Raw genomic sequence first — 23,999 nt, forward strand, 5'->3', positions numbered from 1 at the left:
TCATGTTTATTGTTTTCTCTACATGATCAGCTTTATGATCACACACGTCAGTAGTATTTAGTTTCTTGAAAACCTGCGTCACAGCACTTGTATAGCATGAGTATCAAGTGTTTTTGATTGTTCTTTTTAAAACAAGGAGGCGATAGTACACCTGACTTAGTTTCAATAAGTGATCAAAGATGACATGAATTCAACTGAAAATAAATAAAAATAGTTAACAAGTACTAACTTAGAAGTAACATGTAACTGTAAAAGGGACTTGACACCATGTACTCGTGCAGAATTTGCATTTAGTCAGTCTTACTCTACATGCCAGATAATATTTCCAAATACTGGGCATGAGCGACATAATTTGAATTGTTTTGACTTGGATCTACCCCCAGTTGATTAGTAAGCAAACTTGAAAACCATTCAATTGAGTGGTTATACATTTTCCTCTTAATTGTTCAACTAGCTTGTTTGCATTTGAAAATCGATATACAGAATTTCTTCATGCATCAATGTTGAGAATGTGAATACAATTGCATGCTTGGTCTGAACTGAATGTGACAGTGTGTACATACCAAGAATGTAGAGTTTAGTTACATCAGGGTTTTGTGATCACCTTCACATTATGGAACATGGTGGAAACTAGGGTCACAGGTGGCTAAGTTACCTACGTTTTAGAGTTCCTTGGGAATGCCAGAATTTTAGGATCCCATATTTGTGGGTTGTCAGCACTGCTTGTTATTCCTAAATAGGTCTTTAGCAACCCATGCTTGCCGTAAAAGGTGACTATGCTTGTCGTAAGAGGCGACTAACGGGATCGGGTGGTCAGGCTCGCTGACTTGGTTGATGCATGTCATCGGTCCCAATTGCGTGGATCAATGCTCATGTCAATCACTGTATTGTCTGGTCCAGACTCGATTATTTACAGACCGCCGTCATATAGCTGGAATATTGCTGAGTGCTGCGTTAAACAACAAACCAAACCAAAAGCTTGTTATTCCTAGTAACACATTTTTGTGAATATTAAATGGACCCAGCCCTGTTTGTCCTAGATGTCATTTTCTAGAGCAGATCTTGAAAACCGTACACTATTACTTCAAACTTGGCATATAGATGGATCTAGCAGTGAACTGGTGCTATTCGATAATATGGCATGTTTTGGGGGAAAAACAAGTTTCCATAGCAACAACTTTGTAGGCAGAAGGGGGGTAGTGCTGGTTTTGGAGCAGATTTTGAAAACCGTACTATATTTCATCAAACTTGGCACATAGGTTTTGTGTTCAAATGGTCACTTTTGATGCCATGACATTTGACATGCAGTCAAGTCAATATAACTAGTTGATGTATTTGACCGCCTCTATAGTCTAGTGGAAGAGCAGAATGTCTAGGGTTTGATCCCCGGATGCATCATACCAAAAGACGTTAAAAGATGGTACTTGTTACCCTGTCAGGCACTAGACATAAGGGGCTAAAACAAGGACTGGTCACTTCAGAGTCGGTATGCTGTGATATAGTTGGGTACTCGTGTTAGCGACATGCTATTCTCAGAGGGCTAGCAATATATAAATCGGCATCAGTCCGTACTTGTACAAGCAAACACTCACATGTGCATGAACATTGCTATATAAGTGCAATAATCTTTGATGCGACATTAAACCCCATTTCACCTTACCTCACCTAGTTGATGTATTCACAAGTATTATGTCTTCCCCCAGAATGGAGGGAGACATTGTTTTTGGCAAGGTTCCCGTCGGCGTCGGCGTTCCCGGACCATAACTCAGAAACCGTTTAATATTTTTTCACAAAACTTTGTATACACATTAACCCAGCACTGAAGTGGTGCCTTTTGCTATTTAGAGATTTTTGACATTTTTATTTTTTCTCGTTTCCATGGATATAAGTTGAACATAGGCTCTGAATGGGGGTAAGCTTTGTTTCCTGACCATAACTCAGAAACCGTTTAATATTTTTTCGCGAAACTCTGTATACACATTAACCCAGCACTGAAGTGGTGCCTTTTGCTATTTAGAGATTTTTGACATTTTTATTTTTTCTCGTTTTCCATTGAGATAAGTTGAACATAGGCTCTGAATGGGGGTAAGCTTTGTTTCCTGACCATAACTCAGAAACCGTTTAATATTTTTTCGCGAAACTTTGTATACACATTAACCCAGCACTGAAGTGGTGCCCATTAGTTGTTTGAAATTTCTAGGAGTTCTATTTTTGTCTCTGTTATTTAGTAATGGAGGGTGGGAATGAAGAGATGGGGTTTAACGTGAAGTAAACGAATGAATGGGAGTGGGGGGAGACATATGTTTTTACGAGTAAAAACACTTTCTAGTTAACCATTGTTGGCAATATGACGTCCTTTTATTTGCATCTCTTCCACATACCATGAACACAGTGGTGCTACCTAAATACTGATTTTAATACTGATCATGTTCAAAGCAGTCCAACCAAACTTGCAATATAATATGAATACAAACTTTTAGACAGTTTGCTATAGGTTGTACATTTGAATACCAGTACTTAACTTGCAACGTCACATTTAATGCTGCTCATTACATAATGAAGGTCTTAGAGGATGAAAATGGATGGGTGCATGGGACTTTGTTTTAGGAGTTTCTGCGTGAGGCAGTTGTTATCCCCGGCCCAAGAAAGTTGGCGGGGGATATAGAAACGGGCTCCGTCCGTCTGTCACGTTTCGTTTCTGGAGCATAACTCTGAAACCGTTCAATATTTTTTCATCAAACTTTGCAGGTTTGTCAGGTACATGCTGAACTGGTGCCTTTTGCTATTTAGAAATTTTAGAAATGTTTATTTTTTACGTTTCCATGGCAACAAGATGGACTTAGGTTCTGTGAGGGTAGCGTTCGTTTCCGGAGCATAACTCATAAACCGTTCAATATTTTTTCATCAAACTTTGCAGGTTTGTCAGGTACATGCTGACCTGGTGCCTTTTGCTATTTAGAAAGTTTATAAATTTTTATTTTTTACGTTTCCATGGCAGCAAGATGGACTTAGGTTCCAAACTCTTCTTTTTTTTTTACAATTTCCATGACAAGTTCCACCTCGGTTAAAAAAGGTTAGGGTTTGTTCACCTCGGTTAAAAAAGGTTAGGGTTTGTTATTCCCCGCCCAACAAAGTTGGCGGGGGATATAGAAACGGGCACCGTCCGTCCGTGTATCACGTTTCGTTTCCGGAGCATAACTCATAAACCGTTCAATATCTTTTCATCAAACTTTGCAGGTCTGTCAGGTACATGCTGAACTGGTGCCTTTTGCTATTTAGAAATTTTAGAATTTTTTATTTTATGTTCCATGGCAACAAGATGGTTCAAAACAATTCTTTTTTTACAATTTGCATGACAAGTTCCACCTCGGTTAAAAAAGGTGAGGGTTTGTTTAGATTTAATTATGTCATAAATTCTGCAACAGGGGCGGGGGATATAGCCACATTAGTGGCAAACTCTTGTTTAGATTTAATTATGTCATAAATTTTGCAACAGGGGTGGGGGATATAGCCACGTTAGTGGCAAACTCTTGTTTATTATTCAATTAAGCCTGTTTCAAAACTTGAAGTGATGTCTTCAAGTCGAAGTTCACAGCTGATTAAGGTGGATAAAGGCATCATCTGACCTGAACTGCCAATAACTAGTTCATGTTGCATATAGCACCATGGGGTGTTTTGTACTATGTGTGAAGCCCATTTCTGGTGTTTCTCCCCCTACCGTGATACTGCTTAAAGCAGCGTAAAACTAAACTCACTCACTCATTAATGACTGAAATAAATTTCATCCAAGCGGAAAAGGATCAAATTAAGTTGCCCAGTTCAATCCATGTATTAATCTTGGGTATTTAAAAAGATGTGTACAATGCAAACCCCTTTCTCGTTGTGTGCTTCACAACCATGGTTGTTGGTATCTCTAAAACTTGTACACCCGTGGGATACGACTATCAACTACAACCAACCCACAGCAGATGTACCTTTGCAAAGAGGGGTAAACACTTGTACCACTGAAAATGTGCACTTCAGGGCTTTGGGCTCATTTGTGTGCTTGTAAAGGGAGACCTGGATGGTTGGGTGTATTCTGCCTTCATAGTTCATCCAGCATTCGACCGTGCATGCAGTGTTTTCATACTTCCATGTCAGAATGAGATCTGATTGGTCCACATGATATTAATAAAGTACTGTCTGACACACCTTGGGAGGGTAATAAATTTCTTATACCCCTTCGTGAACAAATCAGGCTGCACGTGGTAGCCTAGTGGTTTAAGCGTGCGGTCGTCACGCCGAGACCCGGGTCGATTCCCCCTCATGGGTACAATGTGTGAAGCTCATTTCTGGTGTACCCTGTCGTGATGTTGCTAAAAGCAGGGTAAAAACACATTCACTCACTCTGAGACCGCATAAATCCCTTGTACTCTGCTTTCTGCATGCTTTTTTTGCGTCCCCGTGCTGTCAGGTACTTAAGGAAACTGGTCCCATGAACCCTTTCGCCACTAAAGTCATTTGGAAGTGACGTACCATCTCCAGCTGATATCACAAACTTGGCACAGAACCTTTGAGCTTGAAATCAACAATCATCTAAAAGGAAAGAGTATAGATCTACCTTCTAACAGGATGTTATTAGGCTCTCTGGTGTTGTCAGTTGTATTTGAGATGGTAGGAAATAGATTACTGTTCATATAGCTACTTGGTACTAGATTTGGAAACTTTCTAATGTTGCCATTCATGCTGGACTTCATATAAGCTCTGGTTCCAAATGGGTCTAAACTATGCTACTCCCAAGAAGTTAAGGACGGTCCAATTACTTGATGTTAATATGTCAAACTTCTTTTGAGTGAAATATTTACAATAATGGAGATGTAATACACTGGATAACCGAGGTTACCAATTCATAACAGACACGACGTGACATGACAATAATTTATTACAATATACATGTATTTCAACAATGGACGGATGTGTTGTAGAGAAGACTTCTACAGTGGAATGATTGGGGCAACCTGTTTATATTGCTCACATTACTGAACATTTTTACCAACAGTGGAGAAGAAAAATTTATAAATGAACTTTGATACATGTATGGCATGGTGAGGTTTGTCCCGTAAACTAAGCAATTTCATAACTGCTGCATTAGTTGTCATTTAATTTGTGTTTTTTTATTGACATCAAACTGTAGATTTCCTCCTCAATAGGTTTGTGTATGAAATAATATAAACAGGTTAGCATTGCTGTTGAATTTCACTCTAGATGGCGTGTTTGCCTGCCAGTCTGTCCTGGAGCAGAACATTGAAGTCATCCAGTCCTCTGTATACGCGGCGACTGATCGGGACGAAGTCACACTCCATTGTCCGTGCAGAGATAACTTTGTTTATTAAGGATATATTTTGAAAATTACATATAATGCGGGGGGGGGATATAGCGATCAGCCAGTCTGTCTGTCTGTCTGTCTGTCTGTCTGTCTGTCTGTCTGTCCGTCCGTCCGTCCGTAATCATTTCCTTTTCCGGGGCACAATTCCAAAACCATTCAGTGTATTTGATCGAAACTTGGCAAAGCTATCAGGCACATACTGAAGTGGTGCCTTTTGATATTTTGGGATTTTTCTAATTTTTATTTTTTTAAATTTTTATGGAATGAAGTTGGACATAGACTCAATTGGGGATGGGGTTCGTTTCCGGGGCAGAATTCGAAAACAATTCAGTGTATTTGATCGAAACTTGGTAAATCTATCAGTCTCATACTGAAGTTGTGCCTTTTGCTATTTAGGAATTTTATAAATTTTTATTTTTTACGTTCCCATGGCAACAAGATGGATTTAAGTTTTTAATATAGGGTGGGTTCACTTATGGAGTAAAACAAATAAACTGTTACATATTTCCTTGCCAAACATTGCATGTCTATATATATATACTGAACTGGTGCCATTTGATATTAAGGAAGTTAATAAGTCTTAGAAATGTTTATTTTAGAATTTCCATTGCAGCTATTTTGAAATGGGCTCAAAGAAATGTTGGGTCAGTTACCTGGTTTGGGACTATAACGTGTTAAAATGGGCGGGGGATATAGATGACTTCGTGACTGTATGCTTGTTTAGTCATTGTTTCTTGTAATTTGTCATTTGTTTGCATAAAATAAACCCCACAGAATACAGAATAGCACATTTACTAGTGGTTACTTTACAGACAGCTGCCGTGGGGATATGTCATCTTTCTGATAACTCTTGTTTTAAATTGAGCAAATCCTGACCATGAACAACATAATTGGGTGCATGTCATGAGAATCGAAGTGCATTTTGTTGGGATTTAGTCAAAAATACTTTACCAGTGAGCATGCATGGAAAACCTGATTTCAAAGGGATACATTCCTTCATGGAGAAGTTGTTCTGTTCGTGTTGCTGCCATTTTCTCTCCAGATTGGACAGCTGAAACAAGATCAAGTCTTTGTGAAATTTTCCACTTGAAACTTCTTACATTTTATAACTGTATTTCTTATACATTAGGAACACTCTTTCAAAAAATAACGTTTGAAGACGAATGGTTCTTGGAACTGACTAGGGAATATAGGAGAATATGTATTATATTGTACTCTAATTAACTCGACTGAATGCTGTGTTGCCTGTAAACCTCTTACAGACCCGGAAATGAATTTATCTGACATATTCCAAGCAAGTCTATTGTATATAATTTGGCAAGACTAGATTTTTCAGGAAAGGATGTTGTGGCCAATAATACCATAGACAATTTACCAAAGAAAACTTAATGAACAATTGGCATTTCAATTCCTTGGGATGCTTATCATGGAACAGCTTATAATTCTCTTGGATATATACTGTAGTATAGCCAATATTTCCTTGGGATATATACTGTAGTATGGTCCATAATACCCTGGATTGTATACTATATATTATATTATATTATATAAGATAGCTATGCAATAAATCACAAAAAAACAATGAAGAATGAAGTATGGTTTGTTTCACGATAAAAATCATTGTTCTATCATGATGTCATTTCTGGAGATTTTTTTTTTTTTTTTTTTTTTTTTTAATAATTTGTTTCTCTCTCCTCTCCATTTCTGGAGATTCTAATATACACTTGTAACTTGATCATGTAAATTAGACAACATTATTTTGGGGAGGGAAGTGTCTAGTGAGTTGTTCTCCATAAATAGAGCTGATCAATGCAATGGGCGAACAATCGCACCCAAAAGTGGGAGAGATATGAAGATCAGTATAGGGAAAAAAGGTACAGATACTCGATGTGAAAATTATGAGAATATCTGGGAAATGCCAAACTTAGTTCCCCTGTTCATAAAATGGATTTGTCCAACATTGCTGAGGCTGGACATTTTATAAACACCCTTAAGGAGGCTGTACATAATGAAATAATAAGACTCATGGTTGTTTAAAAAAACACTACAGGGAAAATAAACCACTCGGGGCTGTGCCCCTCATAATTCCCAGGGATGCAAACTGTAATATTGCCATTGCCGTACCTGTGTATAAGTTTCATTGTCATTGAGCTGAGCTTTGAGGCCCTCGTACTTAGACTGGAGTTGCTGAATCAGTTTCTTGAATGCATCACGTCGACGCAAAAGATTGATTCGATCCTCCATCAGTTTCTGTAACACATCAATATGCAAGGCCCATACAATCCTATATTTAACTTGTTCAAATGAGGATATCTACATCTTCTGAAAGGTCAAAAAAACTTTGTTGTAAGATGTCCTCATATATTATTGATATAAATGTATGTACACTATGACATGAGAAACAACCACTGCCTCAGAGAAAGAAAGTCTACCTAAGTAGCATAATATTCCAAACATCCTTCACCAGTCCTGAATTTTGTATGCTCTATTCAACCAGATCTGTACGTCTGAAAACTTGGCTGTATAGATACACATCTCACATTTTTCTTGGCCTCTGACTCTTCCTTGAGCATGTTGAGGTCCCCGTACGTTTCGATCTCCTTCTCCATGACCTTCACCTTCTCCTTGAGGACCACCAGCTCTTCCTTCAGCTTCTCCTCGAACTGATGCATCTTGGCCAGGTCCTGCTGTAGCTTCTCCCGCTCTGCAGACAACACAGATCATTTACAATAGATTTTAGTAATTACATGAACTGTTAGTAACTGAGTCTACAAAAATGATTTTACTGATTCTGGATTTGCTGAAGTCACAGAATTATGATATGTTTGATTGTTTGTTTGTTGTTTAATGCCTCACTAAGCAATATTGTCTGTAAATAATAGAGTCTGGACCAGACAATCAAGTGATTGATATCATGAGCATCGATCCACGCAAATGGGATACGATTACATGTATCAACCAGGACAGCGAGCGTGACCACCGGATCCTGTTAGTCGCCTCTTACGACAAGCATGGGTTGCTGAAGACCAATTCTAACCCAGATCTTCACGGGCCCACAGACTGGTGACAGTGGGACACAACTGTTGTATAATTCCTAAAATCAGTAACAATACAACAAGAAGCAGGCTGTAGAAGTGTTAGATCGATTTCAAAGTGGCAATGATTCTATGAAATTCCTATGTGGCACAAGACGAGCTGCTCTACCTGAAGCGAGTCCTGTCGCCGTGGTTTCCGACTTCTTCATCTCCCCCTCCTTGAAGGCCAGGTCCTCCTTCATGCTGGCCAGCTCCTTGGGGGTCGGGAGGTGGGAGAATCGACCCATGTTCTGAACACAACACTCATTAGTTACAATCAACAAGACATGTTGTTTTGTTTGTTTAACAACACTCAACATTCCAACTATATGACGGCAGTCTGTAAAAAATATTGATCTACACAATTGGAATACAATGACATGCATCAACAAAGTCAGCTAGCCTGATCACCCAATCCCGTTAGTGGCCTCTGATGAAGCAAGGGTTGCTGAAGGCCAATTCTGACCCAGGTCTTTACAGGGGTTGAAGACAAAACTTAATCAATGAAACAAGATAGATCACGGTCCATGTTGTTTCCTCACATACATTATCTTGTGACTGACGTAGCTTTAAAATCACTGTCAGAACATCCTGGTGCAAAGCTGATCAACATGTGCAACATGGTTAACATGGTTAAATACAACATGGTTAAATACTATTCCCCTGAAGGCCTTACCCTGCTCATGCGCTCCATCGCCTCTACAATGCTGCCTTCAAGTTCCGTGATCCTTTGCTGAAACAAAAATTAACAGGAGATACTTTATTTTATATGTGTGTGTGTGATATTTAGGGGGATTTGCAAAATTTATTACAACTATATTTTGGAGGCCCAAAGAGGGGGCGTCAAAGAATGACAGTTCTACTTTTTTCAAGTAATTTTATAAATTTGAACATTATTTAGGGACTGGTCACTTATTATAAGGGTGTGTGTGTGTGAAAAAAAAGGTTACATGTATTTGGGTAGGGTATGGTTCATGTTAAATGGGACAAAATGAGTGTGTGTGTGTGTCTGAGCAAAATGTATTACAGTCCTATAAAGACAAATTCCCCCAATAAACGACCCCACCCTTGTTCATTATCTTCACACAGAAGATCAACAGTTTAGCTAGCTCATATGAAAATATCTTGTCTTGAAGTACCATGAATACCATGCTTCTATAAAGAGGTTTATTGTGAGCCCAGTATGCGCTATGTTATAGTACTGAATGGTGGCTTTGGTGTATTATTCCGACGCTGATTCTTACCAGTTCATGGGACTTGGATGCTTCATATGTGTTCAGGAATTCTACAAAACATATCACGTGATAAATATGTGAAAAATGTTCTAATACAAAAAAAGACATTTGCAATAGTACTGCAGACCAACTCTGCTCAAGTAATAAAACATCTCGTCACTTTCCTACATCATACACATACAATAGCACACATGTTATCATGGAAACAAAATCCTAATTAAGGTTATTTTAGAGTTGCCATATATAATACCTGACCATAGCTGTTGATGCCTGAAGACATTACAAACCACAAGCAATAGCATGGATTACTGTCTAGTTCTTGTGTACAGGTAACATGGGCCAGAATCCCAGAATCCTTGGTTGGAATCCGGGGTTCACCTTGATTATGAATGGTGGTTTTTCACCAAAGTTGTAAACGTATTAGACATGCCTCCGTTGGGATTTCCTCACACCTCAAGCTTACATGCCATGATATATCTAAGATTTTGTTCCAAGCAGGATTAACTCACTCACTCTACACAGATAATTTGAACCTACCATCCATGTTCTCCTCTCTCTTCTTCAACTCCTTGTACTTCTGATTTCTTTCTCCTATAAACACAACCATTATCACTTGAAATTAGCCTACCAGTCAAACAGTATCACCTTCATATGAATTAGTCTACTGTGGTTCCCAGTTATTTGGAGGTCTGCTGGTATGTTTGGGGCCCCATTGCACAAAGCGTTCTTGGCACTAGTATTATCATAAGCCTATGTTAAAGAATGGGAGTTACGATCGCCAAAGCGCTAAGATGGCTTTGTGCAACAGGGCCCTGGTGTTGAGCATGAGGCTGTGTGGCTTAGTGTGCTGTGATGACTATACATTTATAGTACAGTCTATTACCTATATAAATAGACAAACCAAGAGTCAAACATTCCGGTAAATTGTATATTTATATACTTATCCTATCTCACACTATGCATTTCTTTTTTCTTCTTCAATCCTATGTGGAAACGAAGTTTCCAGCTTCGAAAAAACAATTCACCAGAACACATCCCAGCATAACCATGGTCACGCACCCAACAACTGGGTCACATACGTAATCCTTGCGGCGACTTCATTGTGATTCTCCTGGATGTCGAGGTCCAGCTGTCTACATAAGCACTACATACCCTGATTCTCCTCGATGTCAAGGTCCAGCTGTCTACATAAGTGCTACGTACCCTGATTCTCCTGGATGTCGAGGTCCAGCTGTCTACATAAGCGCTACGTACCCTGATTCTCCTGGATGTCAAGGTCCAGCTGTCTACATAAGCGCTACGTACCCTGATTCTCCTGGATGTCGAGGTCCAGCTGTCTACATAAGTGCTACGTACCCTGATTCTCCTGGATGTCGAGGTCCAGCTGTCTACATAAGCGCTACGTACCCTGATTCTCCTGGATGTCAAGGTCCAGCTGTCTACATAAGCGCTACGTACCCTGATTCTCCTGGATGTCGAGGTCCAGCTGTCTACATAAGCGCTACGTACCCTGATTCTCCTGGATGTCGAGGTCCAGCTGTCTACATAAGCGCTACGTACCCTGATTCTCCTGGATGTCGAGGTCCAGCTGTCTACATAAGTGCTACGTACCCTGATTCTCCTGGATGTCGAGGTCCAGCTGTCTACATAAGTGCTACGTACCCTGATTCTCCTCAATGTCGAGGTCCAGCTGCCTCACCTCCTCCTGGATCTGCTCAATGCGCTCCTGTAACTCCTTGGTCCTGGAAAAGTAATAGAGACTTAATTGACTTGGTACAGGTAATGTGGAATGTAAAAGTTCTTTTGTTGATCAGGGGTTAACATCACTTGTCATTGCTTACAACATCCCAGTGTGAGGCCAGGTCACAAATACTGTCTCTCCATGTGTTCAGGAGGTACTTACTGTCTCTCCATGTGTTCAGGAGGTACTAACTGTCTCTCCATGTGTTCAGGGGGTACTTACAGTCTCTCTCCATGTGTTCAGGGGGTACTTACTGTCTCTCTCCATGTGTTCAGGGGGTACTTACTGTCTCTCCATGTGTTCAGGAGGTACTTACTGTCTCTCCATGTGTTCAGGGGTACTTACTGTCTCTCCATGTGTTCAGGGGTACTTACTGTCTCTCCATGTGTTTAGGGGGTACTTACTGTCTCTCCATGTGTTCAGGGGGTACTTACAGTCTCTCTCCATGTGTTCAGGGGGTACTTACAGTCTCTCTCCATGTGTTCAGGGGGTACTTACTGTCTCTCCATGTGTTCAGGGGGTACTTACTGTCTCTCCATGTGTTCAGGGGGTACTGTCTCTCCATGTGTTCAGGGGGTACTTACTGTCTCTCCATGTGTTCAGGAGGTACTAACTGTCTCTCCATGTGTTCAGGAGGTATTTACTGTCTCTCCATGTGTTCAGGGGGTACTTACTGTCTCTCCATGTGTTCCATGGGTACTTACTGTCTCTCCATGTGTTCAGGGGGTACTTACTGTCTCTCCATGTGTTCAGGAGGTACGTACTGTCTCTCCATGTGTTCAGGGGGTACTTACTGTCTCTCCATGTGTTCAGGGGTACTTACTGTCTCTCCATGTGTTCAGGAGGTACTTACTGTCTCTCCATGTGTTCAGGAGGTACTGTCTCTCCATGTGTTCAGGGGGTACTTACTGTCTCTCCATGTGTTCAGGAGGTACTTACTGTCTCTCCATGTGTTCAGGGGGTACTTACTGTCTCTCCATGTGTTCAGGGGGTACTAACTGTCTCTCCATGTGTTCAGGGGGTACTTACTGTCTCTCCATGTGTTCAGGAGGTACTAACTGTCTCTCCATGTGTTCAGGAGGTACTAACTGTCTCTCCATGTGTTCAGGGGGTACTTACTGTCTCTCCATGTGTTCAGGGGGTACTAACTGTCTCTCCATGTGTTTAGGGGGTACTTACTGTCTCTCCATGTGTTCAGGGGGTACTTACTGTCTCTCCATGTGTTCAGGGGGTACTTACTGTCTCTCCATGTGTTCAGGGGGTACTTACTGTCTCTCCATGCTGGCTATCTCCTGGTTGTCTTCCTTTACTTGCTTCAGCAACTTCTCCCTCTCCTCCGCTGGCGTCCCCCGTGACTTGGCCTCCTCCACCAGCTGGTCTCGCCTCGCGTCCAGCTCATGAAGCTGCTCGTACAGTCGCACTGGAACATGCACACACAGTCCTCAAACAAACACTGAACAGTTCTCACTGGAACACACATAGTCCTCCAACAAACACTGAACAGTTCTCACTGGAACATGTATACAGTCCTCACACAAACACTGAACAGTTCTCACTGGAACATGCACAGGTAGACAGTCCCCACACAAACACTGAACAGTTCTCACTGGAACATGCACATGTAGACAGTCCTCACACGAACACTGAACAGTTCTCACTGGAACATGCACATGTATACAGTCCTCACACAAACACTGAACAGTTCTCACTGGAACATGCACAGGTAGACAGTCCTCACACAAACACTGAACAGTTCTCACTGGAACATGCACATGTAGACAGTCCTCACACAAACACTGAACAGTTCTCACTGGAACATGCACATGTAGACAGTCCTAACACAAAAACTGAACAGTTCTCACTGGAACATGCACATGTAGACAGTCCTCACACAAACACTGAACAGTTCTCACTGGAACATGCACAGGTAGACAGTCCTCACACAAACACTGAACAGTTCTCACTGGAACATGCACATGTATACAGTCCTCACACAAACACTGAACAGTTCTCACTGGAACATGCACATGTAGACAGTCCTCACACAAACACTGAACAGTTCTCACTGGAACATGCACAGGTAGACAGTCCTCACACAAACACTGAACAGTTCTCACTGGAACATGCACATGTATACAGTCCTCACACAAACACTGAACAGTTCTCACTGGAACATGCACATGTAGACAGTCCTCACACAAACACTGAACAGTTCTCACAAAATTGTAGAAAATGTGAGTGACTGTTATAAGAGCAGTATCTCAGTAATGTCAGGATATGAGATGGGATAAGAAATAAGTATAAGTCAGGATATGAGATGGGATAAGAAACAAGTTGAAGTCAGGATATGAGATGGGATAAGAAACAAGTATAAGTCAGGATATGAGATGGGATAAGAAACAAGTATAAGTCAGGATATGAGATGGGATAAGAAACAAGTTGAAGTCAGGATATGAGATGGGATAAGAAACAAGTATAAGTCAGGATATGAGATGGGATAAGAAACAAGTATAAGTCAGGATATGAGATGAGATAAGAAATAAGTATAATTCAGAATATGAGATGAGATAAGAAATAAGTATAAGTCAGGATATGAGATGGGATAAGAAACAAGTATAAGTCAGGATATGAGATGGGATAAGAAACAAGTATAAGTCAGGATATGAGATGGGATAAGAAACAAGTATAAGTCAGGATATGAGATGGGATAAGAAACAAGTATAACTATAAGTCAGGATTAGGTCAACAAATATTTTAGCTTGGGGAGAGTACTTGACATAACGGTCAGGCAGTTGCGAGGTCACCTCCATTCGTAGTTGAATGCTGCCGTTTACAGTGGGAAGTGATAACATAGAGAGCTCTGCTTTACAGGATATGGCTGTGAGGAATCTCGGAGCTGAGGGACGCAACTCTGCACGTGTGTAATGATGCCCTAGACAACATACAAATCGGGATGTATTATTATTATTTTCATCTTTATCTTACCTGCTTCTTGCTTGACTTGTGACATAGACAGCTCCTGAAGACAAACAATCAATCAGTTCCAGTACTGAACCAGACATGTCACAACACATTGCAAAGGAGGAAACATGTCTTAAAATACATAAAGGCCAGCAATTGTTGGAATCAAGTTTGTCTTTATAATTCCACTGGATACATACATCCTGCAAGCCCTCGATCTTGGAGTTGAGCTGATCCAGTTCCTGCTGGCCATTCTCCAGCTGCTTCAGCAGGTGCTCGTTCATATCCTTCATCTTGAAATATTTCTGCCTCATCTCCGGCTCCTGTCACACACACAACAACCAACTATAGACGTCTGCTACATACTGTGCAGTGTGTCATACATGGCGAGAGTGTGTTATACATGGCGAGAGTGTGTTATACATGGCGAGAGTGTGTTATACATGGCGAGAGAGTGTTATACATGGCGAGAGTGTGTTATACATGGCGAGAGTGTGTCATACATGGCGAGAGTGTGTCATACATGGCGAGAGTGTGTTATACATGGCGAGAGTGTGTTATACATGGCGAGAGTGTGTTATACATGGCGAGAGTGTGTTATACATGGCGAGAGTGTGTCATACATGGCGAGAGTGTGTTATACATGGCGAGAGTGTGTTATACATGGCGAGAGTGTGTTATACATGGCGAGAGTGTGTCATACATGGCGAGAGTGTGTTATACATGGCGAGAGTGTGTTATACATGGCGAGAGTGTGTTATACATGGCGAGAGTGTGTCATACATGGCGAGAGTGTGTTATACATGGCGAGAGTGTGTCATACATGGCGAGAGTGTGTTATACATGGTGAGAGTGTGTCATACATGGCGAGAGTGTGTTATACATGGCGAGAGTGTGTCATACATGGCGAGAGTGTGTTATACATGGCGAGAGTGTGTTATACATGGCGAGAGTGTGTTATACATGGCGAGAGTGTGTTATACATGGCGAGAGTGTGTTATACATGGCGAGTGTGTGTCATACATGGCGAGAGTGTGTTATACATGGCGAGAGTGTGTTATACATGGCGAGAGTGTGTTATACATGGTGAGAGTGTGTTATACATGGCGAGAGTGTGTTATACATGGCGAGAGTGTGTTATACATGGCTGAAGGGGAAATTTGCTCAATGGTCCCAATTGTCTTCTTGTTTGTTAGTACTTTATGAAACACTTGGGAATAGTACAGCTATATGATGGTGGTCTGTAAATAATCAAGTCTTCAAACCAGACAATTCATATCTGATATAATGAACAACAACGTGGTATGCAGCATTAGAAATTGGCACTAGTCCTGTAGTCCCTGCCAAACTGCCCAATGGTTAAGGTATCCTAAGGAATAGTAGAAATCTGCCCTTTCTAAAGGTTTTGCCTTATGTTATCATTATAAAGACCAGTGGGCTAAAAGTGTTAGTTTCTATCGCTGGTACAATGATGACGCAATCATCAAGTTACCACCCGATCCATCCACTACCCATTAAAATCCCTTTACGACCAGCATAGATGCATCTTCCCGAGGCAAGTGAGTTAACTGACTATAAAAGCCCAGTTTCCACCCTTGCCGAACTAGGCTGGTATTATGGAGTTACATTTTGGCTTGCCTAACGAGTCTATACATAGTCAACTCAAAATCGAGCAACGAAATCGAAATCCTGTTCGTAAACTGTCATGCAGATTTGGTCGATTGAAAGATTTGCAAAACATGTGCACCAGCAACTCATTGTCAACAGATATTATCTAAATCGTTTCATGTTTTTAATCAAGGTGCTCACGTGATTTGATGCACTTCGTGATGTACGACTCGTTTTATCACAATATAGATCTTGATTATCGATCAGATCGTCTTGACGTTTTGTTTGAAGAAATGCAAGTGATACGAGAGGTGGAATCTGATTGGTCATTAGGAGAGGCATGGAAGGGACATAGCTCGTAATAGCCACTCGTGGCGCTACGATCAAGCCCAGTAATTCCAGCCTAGTTCGGCAAGGGTGGAAACTGGACTTTTAAAGTCAGTTAACTCTAATGCCTCGGGAAGATAGCAGAGATGGGGACCTATTCCGGAACCACTACAGTGCATTCTCAGCCTAAAGTTAAGATGCTGAATCACTGTAAACAGGGCAATAATTACTGTTAGTTTTACACATCATGAAAATGTCTAGTCCCCCTCCAACATTTTGGAAGTGTGTAAAAGGCCTCCCCTTAAGTGTTGATGGTCACAAAGAACCTGTCAGACAAAGGATAATGTTCAGAATAATAGGTTTTAATATCTTAAGCTCATCATTGGAAATCAACTATAGCAGTATTCTGCTGATCACTTTCAGAATATTTGATAAATACATGTGACAGTTTCTTGAATAAGCCACAGCATTTTGCATTATCAAAAAGAATCAGAGAGCAAAGAAAGTAATTTTTCTCAGTTTGTGTGAACATGTTTTAACTGTATGTAGCTATACCCACCATGTCATTGACCAGACTGTCTGCCATGCGCTTCTCCTGATCCAGCTCTGTGTTCAGCTGGCTGATCATGTCCTCCTTCCTGTGACAACCAGTAACATCAGATCAGCCATTGTGACAACCAGTAACATCAGATCAGTCATTGTGACAACCAGTAACATCAGATCAGCCATTGTGACAACCAGTCACATCAGCCATTGTGACAACCAGTAACATCAGATCAGCCATTGTGACAATCAGTAACATCAGATCTGCCATTGTGACAACCAGTAACATCAGATCAGCCATTGTGACAACCAGTAACATCAGATCAGCCATTGTGACAACCAGTAACATCAGATCAGCCATTGTGACAACCAGTAACATCAGATCAGCCATTGTGACAACCAGTAACATCAGATCAGCCATTGTGACAACCAGTAACATCAGATCAGCCATTGTGACAACCAGTAACAGATCAGCCATTGTTACAACCAGTAACATCAGATCAGCCATTGTGACAACCAGTAACACCAGATCAGCCATTGTGACAACCAGATCAGCCATTGTGACAACCAGTAACATCAGATCTGCCATTGTGACAACCAGCAACATCAGATCAGCCATTGTGACAACCAGTAACATTAGATCTGCCATTGTGACAACCAGTAACATCAGATCTGCCATTGTGACAACCAGTAACATCAGATCAGCCATTGTGACAACCAGTAACATCAGATCAGCCATTGTGACAACCAGTAACACTAGATCAGTCATTGTGACAACCAGTAAGACCAGATCAGCCATTGTGACAACCAGTAACATCAGCCATTGTTACAACCAGTAACATCAGATCTGCCATTGTGACAACCAGTAACATCAGATCAGCTATTGCTACAACCAGATCAGTCCAGCCAGTTTCTATTGTACTCACTGTTTCTTGACGTCAAACATGTCTTCTATTTTCTTTGCTTCTCTGTCATTCTGTGATTTCAGCTGTAACACAATCACCAAGAACATTTCATTGCCTGTGCACCATATGATAGCATAGATACATGGATTAACACAGAGAATCTGCTAATGTCACCACAGTACAGCTTACAGTTGTAATTGTTACAAGTATCATGTAGGATGGGGACACAGTTGACATGGATTAAAACTTTTTTATTCTTTCAATGCGACCTTTAGGAACAGATGATAGTACCTTCATCAAGGCACTGGATGCTGGTATCTGTACTGAAAAGTCCCATTGAAAGAAGACGCATGAAATACTCATATCCCCCGCCAATATGACATGTCAGGTTTTGTGCAAGGCCAAATATATTGTCTAAAAACTATCAAAAGGCAGCAATTTACCACTAGACCTATCTATGTGACAAGTTTGGTGAAGAAATATTGTATGGTTTTCAAGATCTGCTCTGGAAAGTAGCACTACTGCCATTTTTAGTCAAAGTCGTTGCTATGGAAATTCGAAAAATAATTTTTTTTAAAATCTCCAACTATCAAAGGCCACCAGATCACCACTAGACCTATCTATGTGCCAAGTTTGGTTAAGATATCTCTCATGTTTTTTTAGTTCTGCTCCAGAAACGAAACGTGATGGACGGAAGGAAGGATGGATGGACAGCACCAATTCCCATATCAACCTGCACTTTGTGGTGGGGGATAATAAAGAAGTTTAAATCCACAAGTCAACTCTGTCCTCACTGTTTCTGCAGCTTCCACAATGCCACACAAAGACATCCTGCATACACTTTATGTCATGTGTCATCCACCCTCCTCCTTCGCCATCTTGGCTCCACCTCTGGCTACTACTCACATTGTTACAGTCAAACTCCACATCCTGGATGTCCTCGTCTGTTGTCAGTTTATCCACCAGCTGCAACAATAAACATGGCTGGAATAAACACGTCAATACTACTCTGGGAATACTTATAGTATTAAAATCCAGCTCAGGTATACCTACTGCATTATAATCCTACTTGGGTATACTTACAGTATTATAATCCTACTCAGGTATACCTACTGCATTATAATCCTACTTGGGTATACTTACAGTATTATAATCCTACTTGGGTATACTTACAGTATTATAATCCTACATGGATATACGTACAGTATTTTAAACCTACTTGGGTACACTTACAGTATTATAATCCTACTTGTGTATACCTACAGTATTATGATCCTACTTGGGTATACTTACAGTATTATAATCATACATGGATATACGTACAGTATTATAATCATACATCGATATACGTACAGTATTATAATCCTACTTGGGTATACCTACAGTATTATAATCATACATGGATATACTTACAGTATTATAATCATACATGGATATACTTACAGTATTATAATCATACATGGATATACTAACAGTATTATAATCATACATGGATATACTTACAGTATTATAATCATACATGGATATACTTACAGTATTATAATCATACATGGATATACTTACAGTATTATAATCATACATGGATATACTAACAGTATTATAATCATACATGGATATACTTACAGTATTATAATCATACATGGACATACTTACAGTATAATAAACATACATGGATATACTTACAGTATTATAATCATACATGGACATACTTACAGTATTATAATCATACATGGACATACTTACAGTATTATAATCATACATGGACATACTTACAGTATTATAATCATACATGGGTATACTTACAGTATTATAATCACCAAGTTCTCCCTGCAGGTCTCGGATCTCTCCAGCCAAAGCCTCAGCTCTGAAACCAAATATAACATCATAAAATACTTCTGTGTATCAGACGTTCTACAATCTGTATGCCATTAATAAATACTTGAAACAAGCTTCCAAAGCTCTTGGTACGTTTCCCAACAAGCAGAAAAAGGTCATGTTGGACAAGAGTTACTGAAGACACTGATACATTGTCATTCATTTCCAGTTAGGACTTTGGTTGTTTGTTGTTTGACGTCACAATATTCCAGCTATATGACGTTGGTCTGTAAATAATCGCGTCTGGACCAGACATCCAGTGATTGACATCATGAGCATCAATCCATGCAATTGGAATCGATGACATGCATCAACCAAGTCAGCGAGCCTGACCACCCGATCCCGTTGGTTTGCCTTTTACCACAAGCAGAGTCGCCTTTTACTGCACTTACTTAGTGACATGCACGCATGTGTGTGCCTGCTTGAACAAATCAGGTTTTATGGTGCTAGCCCACGGAGATATAAAGTTGTAGTTTAACATGAATACCCCAATCAGACACAGTATACTAACTCGAGCCGACCAGTCCTTGTTTTAGCCCCTTAATGTCGAGTGCCAGGCAGGGAAATAACAAGTATCATCTTTTAATGTCTTGATATGACACGTCCGGGGATCAAACGACCCTCTACCCTCGGGGTCGACGCTCTATCCACGGAGGGGGTCTGCTTTTGCCGTAAGAGTTCCAACAAGGAGGTATCTAACATACAACATGTGGCATATAGCTGAAGCTGTGAAAGTTGTGTACCTTTTCTCATATGAGAGGTAGCTGGAGTTCTCATCATTAGCATTCTCAATATCCTTGTTCAGTCGGATCACTTCTGCATTCAGCTCATTGATCTTACTCCTGTAACACAACATCATTCACAGAACATTAAAAGATGTAAAATAAGATGTAAAGATTAAATTATCAGTACCAGTTTTTCTGCATGCTCCCTCGGTAAAATCACATAAGCTTCATCCTCAAGCAAAGAGAACACAATGATCTGGGCTTGAGGGTACACACGCTGTAATTAACGGTATCATTCCACACAACACTCTGTACCCTAATCACCACATAATTCACATAACATTAACATTAACAGCCAAAAATGGAATTATCAGTATTAGTTTTTCTGTAAGCTCCCTCAGTAAAACCATATACCGTATTTGACGTAATAAGCGCCCTGCTCTAATAAGCGCTCACAGCGATATTTGCTAATATATTTGCTAGTGAACAATCCCAATTACCACCCCTTCCAATTGATCAATGTACACAAGACATATTTATTCGTGTACAATAGGCACTCGTGTGGTGTTATATGCACCCTTAATTATGGGCAATTTAATTCTGGAGAAATATATCTGTCGTACATAAACATTTCAGGCTGTCAGCATAAACCATGAAATCTATCTTTCAACTCTGTTTTTTTCACCAAAATAATATTCTAATAAGAGCCCCCTATTCCTAATATTGAGAGCTCCCTGAGTGTTTTTTTTCAACAAAATAATATTCTAATAAGAGCCTCCTATTCCTAATATTGGGAGCGCCCTGAGCGCTTATTACGTCAAATACGGTAACTCAATCTTGAAGCTTGAGGGTACATACATTGTAATTATGGGTATCACTCCACACAACATTCTAATCCCACTTTTAAGATATCAACGGTACATATCAGGTGGTATGTTCAGAAAGATACATATGTTATCTGTCTGATCTGTAAATATGGAAGCCTGGATCAGACAATCCAGTGATAGACATCATGAGCATTGATCAGGCAATTGGGATATGATGACATGCATCAACAAAGTCAGCGAATCTGACCCACCATCTTGTTAGTCGCATCATACAACAAGCATGGGTTGCTGAAGACCAATTCTAACCTGGATCTTCACCGGGCTATCAAGAGGCTTTGTATCATTTTCATATCATCATCAAAAACAACCTCAGGCAAAAAAATGATTGACTGATTGGTTAGTCATAGGTTGTTAGGCTCAGAATATTCAGTTCTCAAAAGAAGGAAAAACAATATTTCATTAAGGTCTAAGCTGCACCATACGTATCTAGTTAAGCAAAAAAAGGCTCTTTTAAAAAAATAAAAATGAAGTGTTTACCTGATCAAGCCAAGGTAGTATGTCTTGTCCATAACTTGTCTCCCACCTGTAACATCATCATCATCATCATCATCATCATCATCATCATGGAAGAGAAAACAATCATGTCATTAACAAGCATATGTTAGGTTACATTTTATCCATTTCTTTGCATAGTTGATGTGAAGGATTATTCTCACTTAATGTGAAGGCACACATGGCATGACAAATAAACAACACACATAATGTAACACCCAAAATTGAGATGTGTTTTAGTCAAATAATTTGATTTCAATTTTAAACTACTGTACTACAAATGATTCCTGTTTATTTCCGTAATTTGCTATTTCAGTGATTTCTTGCTAACCTTGCTTGGCTGTCTTCATTCCTCCCAAGCCCTGCTGCGTCGTGGGACGATCTACCACCGTCACCTGGGACATCAGGGCTGTGGACAGAGACGGCATGTATTCAATTCAGTTTATATCTGTATTGTGTTATAATGGAACAAAAAAATCATAAACCAACTGTCAAGGACAATCAAACAGATTTTGAAAAGATATATTTAAAATTCAATACATTTCCTTGTTTAACCTAATTTCAGTCTGTCCACTAGGCATTACACCATAACGGAGAAAATTACAGAGTTTTCCTTATTCATGATGTTTTCCTGAAAATTTTCAGTTTTTAAATACCATTACACCCAATAAAATATAAAACTGATGGCTTAACATCGTGCTTCTAAACATTGACAAACGTGCTTATTTGCTGCAGCAAAACGTTGTGTCAACAAAATTATCCTCTGCCTGTGGAATGTGACAAAATCTGCCACAGATTTCTAATGAGATTAGACAATAGCCATTTGAAAGAGATCGCTACCTTGAAGTAACAGGTACACATCTACAAAGATTTATTTGTAATATTTGACTTGATTTATTTCAAGGTCAATGACTACCTACCCACGCCTCCTCCTATCTGCCCTCCCCTGGTCCCTGGTCTAGCTGTGCCTGGATTCTGAAATAAGAACCGTGTAGAACATTATTAATGTAGCTTACACATTTTAAACCTTTCAGTCTTTGTAAGCATTGTAACGAAAGTATTGAGTAAACTACACCACTTGATGGTGAACCTACCATAGCAGTTGTCAATCTGGTGGCCGTCCCAGGCTGTCTCCCTGCAGCTAACAACAGAGAAAACTCTGAATAGTTAACAAAGACGGTGATTCATAATTTTTAATGACATATAAATGGGAACCAGAATAATTTCAAGATACTTAAAATATTTATTTTGTAAAACCATATATGGTATATATGATATTGATATTGACAAAAAATTAAATACATCAATTCTAAGAATTGTTAACAAGATATAAGTCATTACCTGTCCCTGGGGGGCGAGCTGCCCCTGTGATTGGACGACCACTGCTACTTGGGGGTCGTTGGCTCCTGGGAATGACAAGTAAGCAATATACATAGCATTGCATAGCAAAACTCGTCAAGTGAGAGCTGCTATAGTTCAAAGGCACACTTGGAACCAAGTCTGTGTCCAACATGTGCTCTTACAGGATACACAATATCCTAGGAAGATAATTTTCTAAGAAGATAACTTCATGAACATTTAGTTAGACTGTAAACAACTTAATGCTTATATGAGTGAGTGAGTTGACATGTTTAAGTCATATCAACAATATTTCACAGAAATATTAGCTGCATACATCAATATGATTCAAAGATCCTTTTTTTTTTTTTATCTTGAACAAGTTTCATTTGTCAGATAGTAACAGTTTGCACTGGTTTCAAATGCCACTTCACAATGGTTATTTTGTAATATTTGAGGGAAAGACACCTTCAGAGTATCTTGAGTGAAGATACAACCACAAAGTTATTTCAGTCAGGGATTTGCCAAGTTATCATTGCGACGGCAAGAGGAAACAGGTTCTTTTTAACCTAGCAATATACTTGCCAAACCAATCAAACATGTTAACGCTGTCCACAAAGTTGAAGGGTGCCAAAATGGATTCATTACAAAGATTCTCTAGCTCTACATGTGTTTTACCAAGATCAATTAATTTAACACCTCTTTACACATTAAAGTGAAGCGGGGAAAACCGCGAATATAGACTTAAGAAAATATTATTCCATATTTGATTACCAAAGCAACACACTAATGTACTCACATTTTCTTGGTTACGATGTCAACACTTGACTGGAATGCAACCGGAAGCTAGCGTTGTCGTGTAACGGGCGCGATGGAACACGCACTTGTTAAGTAGAGTTGTTTCCCCTTAATTTGTTCAGCAG

General features: G+C 39.9%; 1 protein-coding gene across 1 annotated transcript; it reads right to left on the reverse strand.

The window, feature by feature from the left end:
- Positions 1-4,905: 4,905 nt before the first annotated feature.
- On the reverse strand, positions 4,906-23,999 carry LOC124115589 (intraflagellar transport protein 74 homolog). The gene is made up of 23 exons (XM_048399471.1): positions 23,876-23,999; positions 23,080-23,144; positions 22,833-22,879; positions 22,659-22,713; positions 22,070-22,147; positions 21,724-21,769; positions 20,378-20,476; positions 19,563-19,623; positions 18,666-18,725; positions 17,781-17,842; positions 16,871-16,949; positions 14,577-14,699; positions 14,401-14,434; positions 12,685-12,835; positions 11,337-11,416; positions 10,212-10,265; positions 9,684-9,724; positions 9,116-9,172; positions 8,570-8,690; positions 7,906-8,069; positions 7,490-7,615; positions 6,356-6,416; positions 4,906-5,359 (listed from the first exon to the last, which is right to left on the reverse strand). Coding segments are annotated over exons 1-23 (1,785 nt in total). The 5' UTR covers positions 23,878-23,999; the 3' UTR covers positions 4,906-5,240.

Source organism: Haliotis rufescens, unplaced genomic scaffold, assembly GCF_023055435.1.
Source record: "Haliotis rufescens isolate VD_foot unplaced genomic scaffold, xgHalRufe1.0.p SCAF_2, whole genome shotgun sequence".
Taxonomy (NCBI): Eukaryota; Metazoa; Mollusca; class Gastropoda; order Lepetellida; family Haliotidae; genus Haliotis; species Haliotis rufescens.